Source organism: Epinephelus moara, chromosome 23 (genome assembly GCF_006386435.1).
Source record: "Epinephelus moara isolate mb chromosome 23, YSFRI_EMoa_1.0, whole genome shotgun sequence".
Taxonomy (NCBI): domain Eukaryota; kingdom Metazoa; phylum Chordata; class Actinopteri; order Perciformes; family Serranidae; genus Epinephelus; species Epinephelus moara.
Window position 1 is genome coordinate 27,337,031 of NC_065528.1, and position 9,578 is coordinate 27,346,608.

Below are 9,578 nucleotides of genomic sequence, written 5' to 3' on the forward strand. Positions count from 1 at the left end.
AGTCACTTTAATAACAGAATCAGCATTTCTTACTCTCACTACAGTGTTGGTATTGATTGGCAGAAGAAGTATGACTAACTGCTCCTGCATGAAACTCCCGTCACATCAAAAAGAAAAGTGTCTGCATGACAAATTTCACTTTTAATGATGATTTTTTTTTGCCTCTCAACACTTTGAATTCACTGTGAATCACCCACAGCAGCCTGTTAACAAGGTCACTACTGCCATCTAAAGGACGCAACACAGCACAGCATGGTGTATGAGTGTGTGAGCCCAGCAATGAAAAAAAACATCATGTTTTCCATTTTGCTCCAGGCTCAGATCAATTTCTATTAGTGCATATTCACTGATGTCTACTAGAGCCAGAAAATGAGGACAGGAGTTTGTCCTCCCACCAAATACGTGATGTCACATCGATGTGAAGCTCAGCTGAGAGTGAATTCGATGATGAGAGCACCCTGATGTTGTAGGTGTATAGATTTTAGGCTGCTGTTTTGAAATGAGGCTCATTTAGGTGTTAAAGGGCCAAAAGGCTCATCAGGAATAATGTCCGTAAACCCCCTAACATCAGGTGTCCTTTAATTAACCCTTTAACAAGCTTTAAAAATGATCTTATTCCTCAGGATCTGACAGTTTTACATATATATTCTTTAACTGCTTCTTCTTTGAAGCTACATTATGTTTGATTTACACTGAATAAAATACTAAAACCCAAGATGTTAAAGCTGCTCCATTGCATCAAATGGGAATTGCATAATTTTATACATATTTCCCCAAATTTAGCCTGACAAACTTGTAATTGTAGGAAACATTTTACATAAAATTCTGTAGGATTGAACACAATTTGGCTGCACAGCCTGGCGTTACACCCAGGCTGGCCCACAGAAAAGAAAGGTCTAGTGTATTATTTGTTAATTTATTTATTTAACGGTAACAGAGAGCAAACTATATCCATAATAGGTTGTCAGTAAAATTCTGTAGCTTTGTTCAGATTCTGACTTGAACTTTTAGTAAAAATAGGCTTTCAATTTGTTTGTGTCATCAAATCATTAAATTTTAATGGACCAAATTTTGGCATCAAACATCAATATCTTAAACACCAAAATGAGCAAATCTAAGGCAACTTTTTGTGTTTATTTTTGCCGATGTGACACGTTATTTTTGAACATTTCATTTTATTTTTGAATACTTTATGGACACCACAGTATTCACTTGCACTAAATATGTTCACTTTAATCCACTGCTCACTTTTTTTATCCACTGCTCATTATTATTATTGTTATTATTTATTGCTGTTTCTTGTATCTTTTGTACTTTTTTCTGCATGCCTATTTTTTTTTAAGTTTTTAAATATTGAAATCTTTAATTTGACTCTTTACCCTTGACTGCTGTAGCACTGGAATTTCTCAATTGTGGGATCAATAAAGGTGTATCTTATCATATCTTATCTTAACATACTCATGTACAAATCTTAGAGGGGACATTTCAAGATTCATGATAAACTTTATTGACCCAGAGGAGGTTACAGTCACAAAGATGCACCTAACAGGTGAGTAACCTTAAAACTAGACACAATATGAAGCTTGAAAAACAGTAATACAATGAGATAGGTACTATTTGTGAAGCTACAAATATTTTTCCTTGAGCCTCCCTGAGTGACTCGCGGAAAAAAAATGCATGACCCTGCTGCCACAATGAATTTATTTGTTAGATTTTCAAAACTCACCCTTTGATGTTTGAAAGTTAGAAGTTTAAAGATAAAATACCAGGGGCCGTATTCACAAAGCTTCCTCGTACTAAGAGTTGCTCCTAGTGACACAATGCTAAGAGAATTCTTAGAATTGTGATGCTTTCTTTTTCTTAGAATTTCCCCTTAAAGTTAAGAGTAGGTCCTTGTAAAGATAAAAATTATTCACAGAGCATCTTAGCCCTTAAAAGAGCTCCTAAGGTGAAAAACTGTTCGGAGCAGGGAGGAGGACTTTTAAGAGGCTCAAGAGTTTCTTAATCAGAGGAGAAAATGGCGGACAGCTTACTGAATATAGCCCCTGACGTGTCCTTGGACTGTTGGAAATATGAAAATTCAATGACAATTTCTGTTTTTACAGTTTCTGGCTATGATGTATGGTGGAATATTGACTGGCTGGTTTGGAAGGCAGGTTTTCCTTAGAAAAATAAAATAAAATAAATACAAAATAAAAACGTGTAAATTTTGTTCACCCCTTCCCAAAAGCCAAAATGAAAAATATAAGTCCCTCCCCAGTGCATTTTTTTTGTTGACATGCCTTACCCTTTTGTCACCACCCTCTTCCCCCTCACAAGTAACGAACAGTCCCTTATGAAGGACCAAAGCAGCCACACTGTGTCATGCCCACGTGGTGCCCATGGATAACACCGTCCCTAATATTTGGTCACGTAAATCTCCTAATGCACTTGTTTTTATGTCAGTTGTAAACTGTAGACTTTTAATTTAAATAGTCCACACGTTTTATTTTATTTTATTTATTATTGAAGAGTTTTATTCTGAAAGGTCCCCCATGTGGAAGTGACGTTTAAGCTTCTGCTTTGTCAAAGCAGCTAGCGTTAGCCGTTACCACACCGGAAGTTGCATTTTCTCAGTTGAAAAAAGTGTTAAAAACCGTATTATATCGTGGTGAATAAAGGAATGAGATAATATGTATTATTTTCAGTTAAATAACTTCACTGCTGTTGCTGACTTTCTGGGTGTTATTCAAGAAAAATCGCATTATTTCCGAAACAATGCTTTTATTTTCATAAACCGTGACCGGATGTGTTTGTTAGCCCCAGCTAGCTTGACAGCAACACTACTTGACAGCTCCCGTAACAGTTTGCAGTAACCTCACTGTCTGCTGCTGCTTTCTGCATTGACAAACAACCTTACCGTAACCGAAACTGACTGAAAATGTTGCGCTACATCATTGGTGTAAGTATACCGTCATTAAAAGCAGCCAGGCTTATTCTATTTTAGCTAACTCCGTTGCGCTAGCTCAGGCTAACAGTAGCTAACATTTAGTTTCCCTCATCAAGTTGAGCTGGGGGCTGTGTCGGCCCCTGGCCACAGGAATGGCTATGACTCATTTCTCCTGTTATGGATTAAACTGAAATGGCTTGACTTAAGTTGGACAACGCCCCGCAGAGGTCTCAAACAGTTGGTAGCTAATGCTAGCTGCTTGTGGTCTGACTCATCTTGTTTGTGACCTTTTATCGCAGCTGATCCGAGGCGGCTTTGACAGCATCATCAACTTGATCTTCAGACTCTTCTTCTCCAAGAAGAAACCAGCCCTGACCTTAGAGGACCCCAACATCAAGTATGCACTGCGGCTGCTCGACAAACAGGTAACTCTTTATTCGCTTAAAATAGATGCACAAAATAGCCTGACTGTGTTTACAAACGCAGCTGGTGCGTTCAGGCACCACTGTAGCTCTGTGCTGGTATTTGCATGTTTTTTTTTTATCATGTGTGTTTCTTGTGCAGATTGTCAGCCATGACACAAGGAAGTTCCGCTTTGCACTGCCCTCCCCTGAACACATCCTCGGTCTCCCCATCGGTTAGTATCAACACTTCCACATAAGGAAACAAACTCTACACACAGTCATTATGAGAACGTCACATTATTGTTAACAGTCATGAACTCAGAGTACAGTAACGTATATGGACATAAACAAAAATACAAAAGCCCAGGAATTAAATTACAGTATCACACAAGTAAATATGAGATAGTGGGATTTTATTTAGTGTTTAATAACAGGGGAAGAAGAGAAAAAACCCGACCTACATTTGATGTACATAATGTTGATTTATGTTGTCTTTGCTGCACGTCATGTTTCTCAAAGTCAAGGACCCTTCCTTGGGAGGACGGGTCCTGCAGGGACAAGGCAAGAGTCCTTCCTAGCCTTCAGTGAACACTAACACAGGCTAGTTACTGTGATCATTTTATAACTCTCTAATGTTGTTGTACAATCTTTTTTTGTTTTTGTTTTTTTTCTTTAACTTCATTAGAGGTACAGTACATAAACACACAGACATACTGAGATGTGTAGGGGTTATTAAGAGGCTTTGTGTGGCATGTAATAGTCCCATTTTTCCCAGTATTCATCTCCTTTTGAAGCTGCAATGTAAAAGTCATTTTCTCCATTCCACGAAAAGAGTTTATAATGTTCGTAAACAGTCTCATGGTAGGAGGGTTTCACTGAACATTTGGTTATTGGTTGTTGTACAATCTGAGCAAATGTAGCCAGTATTTTCAGAGTCACGTGACTTTTAGAGAATATATTTCTGGATCATATTTAAGAGGAAGTGGAGTAATGAAGTAAACAGTCTTATACACAGAATCACACTGTGCTCTGAAACAGCTGACCACGCCGATTGTACATAATACTGCTGTGTCATCCTCTGAAATAAGTTCACCACAAAACAGAAAAGTGATGCTTTGACCTGCAGGATATTCTGATGTCTTTACTGTGGCTGTTCTCCAAAGCCATTCCCCCCAAAATTACACCAACTGATGCTGACAGAATGAAAGCAATGATGATGTCGTTATCATGTGAATCATGGGGGGAGGAGGGGCAATTAAATTATGATGTTTCTGTCGTTATTGTTTTCACGCTTGTAGGATAAAAACTTCCAGGAGATATTAATCCAAATAAATGACATATTTATGGAAATCCTGCCGAGCTCTGCTGGCGCAGGTTTCATTGAAGAGGCCCCACCTTCACTTCCAGCAAATCATGTGCAAAGCATTTTATATCTGCGAAGGATCCACACATGCATCCTTGGAGTTTCTCTGAAAGACGGAATCTGTCCTTGGTGAAATTCAGAAAGATCCTTGACATTGGGACAGTCCTTCGGCGGGGGTCGATGACGTAGCGTACTTGAAAGTCGGCTGTTTGAGGATCCTTCCTTGACTTTGAGAAACACCCTCCGTCTCCCCCTATCTGTTCTATCAAATAAAGGCAAAAAGCCCCCCAAAATATCTTATATTATAAGCAGTTGAAGGTAATATTAGGGCTCCAACTACTATTATTTTTATTTTCTTGTAATATGCCGTTTAGTTACTAGGTCTATTGTTATCACAGTTTCTCAGAGCCCAATATGATGTCTTCATATTGCTTTTTTAATCTGACCATCAATCCCAAACCTAAATATATTCAATTTTTCTTCCTTTATGACAAAAGAAACACAGAAAGTCCTCACTTTTGAGAAACTTGAGCCAGAGACTGTAATATCTATATACACATGCAGTTCTTGAACTGAACACAGGGTGGAGCAGTTATGTGTGAGGTACATATAGGTATGCTCCAGGTGCTGAGAATCAGGTGTGTGGAAAGCATGAAGTATCAGCTCGTAAAACTGAATAGCTGAATGGAATAATGAATACATACAGACAGTGCTGTCGCCCTCCTGTGTCATGGTGAGCATGTGTATATTTTATTAAGAGCAAATGGATCGTCAAATCCAAAGATGCACTGGACAGTAGTTTATTCTCAGCCCAGAACACTCGTCCACAACAAGTTGACCCGTTCAGTGGCTTGTTTAGACATTTTGTTTTATTAAAAAGTCACTACAAAAGTTAAACTGAGGCACTCACCATGGTTCTGTGTGTTCCTCTCCAGGGCAGCACATCTATTTGTCTGCAAGAATAGACGGGAAGCTGGTCGTCCGTCCGTACACACCAGTGTCCAGTGATGATGACAAAGGCTTTGTGGACTTGGTGGTGAAGGTACAGCCTTTTAAAGTTTTTCTGTATACATGTATAGTTGTGCATGTTCTTTTCCTAATCTAGTTCCTCTTGTTGTTCCTTGTTGGCAGATTTACTTTAAGAATGCTCATCCTAAATTCCCCGAGGGGGGAAAGATGAGTCAGTACTTGGAGAGCCTCAGGATCAACGACACCATTGACTTCAGAGGACCCAGTGGTCTTCTTGTTTACAAAGGCAAAGGTGAGCACCATAACCTGATGTCCTCATACAGTGGGTGAAAACATGTTTGTAGGATTGTAACTGAGCTTCAGCAGCCTGATCTGACGCTGTCTCTTTCCCTCCACAGGAGTTTTTGCAATCCAACCAGACAAGAAGTCCCCAGCTGAGACCAAGACAGCCAAACATGTGGGCATGATCGCTGGAGGGACGGGTAAGGAAACTTCACTCAGGAAAATGTGAAGCAGAGACTGTAATCCTGATGCATCTCATCACATGATCAGTTTGTTTTGTAAAAGATGGTCTGAACTTTAGCTTCTCAAAGTGTGGCCCACGGGCAGCTGATGAATCAGCCATGGTTTATGAGAGTACTGTTGGCTTACAGGTCAGTTAGGTATACTATGATATTTTTTTGATATATGACTGGTTTATTATTTTTTTTTTTTTTAATTTTTGTCACATACGAAACTATGACTTTTTTTCATCATTTTGGACGACATACTATACTATGACTTTTTTTCATGATTTTTAACGACATACTATACTATGACTTTTTTTCATCATTTTCGACGACATGCTATACTATGACTTTTTTTCATCATTTTGGATGACATACTATACTATGACTTTTTTTCATGGTTTTTGACAGCTTAGTATACTATGACATTTTTTCCATCATTTTGGACGACATGCTATACTATGACTTTTTTTCATCATTTTGGACGACATGCTATGACATTTTTTCATGGTTTTTGACAGCTTAGTATACGATGACATTTTTTCCATCATTTTGGACGACATACTATACTATGACTTTTTTTCATCATTTTCGACGACATGCTTTACTATGACTTTTTTTCATCATTTTGGACGACATGCTAGACTGAGTTTTTTCATGGTTTTTGACAACATGCTATACTTAAATGTTTTTTTATATCATACTGTACTGTGACTATTTTTATGAAATACTATGTTAGGATTTTTTTTTTTAAAACATAGTATACTATGACTTTATTTATTTTTATGACATACTACACTATGACTTTAAAAAAAAAGACAAACTATACTGTGATGTTTTTTTTTAAAAAAAATTATGACATATTATACTATAACTCTTAAAGAAAGACATACCATATTATGACGTTTTTTCATTTTCATGACATAGTAGGCCTACACAATGACTGAAAAAAAAAAAAAAGATGACATTCTATACTTTAACATTCTTAATCGCTTAGCACTTAACATGAGAAATGATGTCCCACAAGGAAAGTTTGAACATTTTGAGAATTTTTTAATACAGAAATTAATAACACACAGAACTGGCAATACTGTTTACAACTTTTGTGGTTCTCCTTTGCAACTTACTCCACCCACATCAGTTCTGTGTCCCTTCCCCTTTCAGAGGTCAGCATCTCTTCTCCACCCTTCTTTTTTTTTAGAAGTCTTATCTTATTCTCACAGTTTTGAGGTGATAAGGGCTCAGCTGGGTTGTTCTGTCAGCCATTCATATCTGATCAAACCACTCCCACGCAGTCCCTCTGAAGCAGAGTTTTTGGGTGTTACACTTTGTAATACCTTATAAATAAAGATATATACTTATATAATTTTTATTATTGCTTATTTTAGTCATGAATATATGTTACAGATAAATACTTTAGATTTTAGGCAAAGTTTTCAGGAGCTTTAAGGCTTTTCTTTCCTGGAACCCAGGGTGAGAGGGATGTCCAGATACATTTGGCCACATATTGTATGTGTAATGAAGGTAATTTCATGTCTGAGGCCAAAAACATGACCACCTCCTGTTCTGTTTTCTTCCAGGGATCACTCCCATGTTGCAGCTCATTACAGCTGTGATGAAGGATCCACAAGACCAGACCGTGTGTCACTTGCTGTTTGCCAACCAGGTGAGTTTCATCAGCCTGGATCATATGATGCACTGATGTTTGCAGACAGTGTTATTAGAATTTATTTGTCTTCCTGTGTACCTGGGAAGGAGTGGTTAATACTAAAATAAAGTTTCTCCCTGTCACAGACTGAGAAAGACATCCTGTTGCGACCAGAGTTGGAAGAGATCCAGGTCAACAACCCGGACCGGTTCAAGCTGTGGTTCACCGTAGACAGAGCACCTGAAGGTACCATACTTTTCATGAAATTTGAACACAACCTTGCAAATTACAACTGCCAACATACGGCTAGGTCTTGCTGTCATCTCAGATGTTGAACGGTCTCATGCAGAGCAGGTTTTAGTGAACAGGATATTGTGATTATCTGGTGTCCACACCATCAGCAGCATGGTTCATATTGACAACAGTTTCACTCATTTATGCCTGGGATATATTCTGATATTTTCCAAATGTTTGTTAGGGCTACAACTAGTTCATAGAATGTCAGAAAACGGAACAACCATGCAAAGATGCGTATCAGTTGTAACAATTTTAGATTCAATGTTTTATTGTATTATATCAAAATCAAGTTAAATAGTATAGCCCCATCCCAACAACAAGTGCTCTGCAGATGTACAGATAATACGTAGCTTATAACCAGCGAATACAATCAAGTACACTAACACCCTTAATATATTAATTTTCCTTCTTTCTTAATAAGCTAATAATCAAGGACAAACTCACAAGACAAAAACAAGTTGAAGGCACTTTAATTGGAAGACAGCGACAGGGTGTTTCTTGTGTTGTCTTCATGTGAACAGTCATAGTATGTAATAAATTGACAAAAAATGACACAGTGTAGGATGTCAAACAAAAAAAATCAATGTATAGTATCAATCAATTTTATTTATAAAGCCCAATGTCACAAATCACATTTTGCCTCACAGGGCTTTACACCATACGACATCCCTCTGTCCTTAGGACCCTCACAAACCCCCCCCAAAAAAAACCTTTAACGGGGGAAAAAAGCGGTAGAAACCTCAGGAAGAGCAACTGAGGAGGGATCCCTCTTCCAGGACAGACAGATGTGCAGTAGTATGTGATAAATTATGAAAAAACATACTATAGTATATGAAAAAATGAAAAGACGGCATTATGGAATGAAAACAAAAGAAAATTGAATGAATGGCATGTGTCATAGTATAGTATAGCATGTAAAAAAAAAACTATATAGTATAGCATAGCATGTCGTACAAAATCATGAAAAAAAGTCATAGTATAGTATGTCGTTAAAAATGATGAAAAAGTCATAGTATAGTATGTCGTCCAAAATGATGAAAAAAAGTCATAGTATAGTATGTCGTCGAAAACCATGAAAAAAAGTCATAGTATAGTATGTCGTCCAAAACCATGAAAAAATGTCATAGTATAGTATGTCATCCAAAATGATGAAAGAAAAGTCATAGTATAGTATGCCGTCCAAAATGATGAAAAAAAATCATAGTATAGCATGTCGTCCAAACTGATGAAAGAAAAGTCATAGTATAGCATGTCGTCCAAAATGATGAAAAAAAGTCATAGTATAGCATTGTCGTCCAAAATGATGAAAAAAAGTCATAGTATAGCATGTCGTCCAAAATTATGCAAAAAAGTCACAGTATAGTATGTCATCCAAAATGATGAAAAAAAGTCATAGTATAGTAATGTCATCCAAAATGATGAAAAAAAGTCATAGTATAGTATATCGTTAAAAATGATGAAA

At 37.4% G+C, this 9,578-nt stretch overlaps 1 protein-coding gene across 1 annotated transcript in view; it reads left to right on the plus strand.

Annotated features, from left to right (window-relative positions):
- Positions 1 to 2,799: 2,799 nt before the first annotated feature.
- The window catches only part of LOC126385181 (NADH-cytochrome b5 reductase 3), an 8,329-nt gene continuing 1,550 nt past the window's right edge, over positions 2,800 to 9,578 (plus strand). The window contains exons 1-8 of the mRNA XM_050036775.1: positions 2,800 to 2,941; positions 3,229 to 3,354; positions 3,494 to 3,566; positions 5,632 to 5,738; positions 5,828 to 5,957; positions 6,064 to 6,147; positions 7,752 to 7,837; positions 7,966 to 8,065. Coding sequence (XP_049892732.1) covers positions 2,921 to 2,941; positions 3,229 to 3,354; positions 3,494 to 3,566; positions 5,632 to 5,738; positions 5,828 to 5,957; positions 6,064 to 6,147; positions 7,752 to 7,837; positions 7,966 to 8,065 — 727 coding nt within the window. The 5' untranslated portion in view covers positions 2,800 to 2,920. The remainder of the gene's footprint in view (positions 2,942 to 3,228; positions 3,355 to 3,493; positions 3,567 to 5,631; positions 5,739 to 5,827; positions 5,958 to 6,063; positions 6,148 to 7,751; positions 7,838 to 7,965; positions 8,066 to 9,578) is intronic.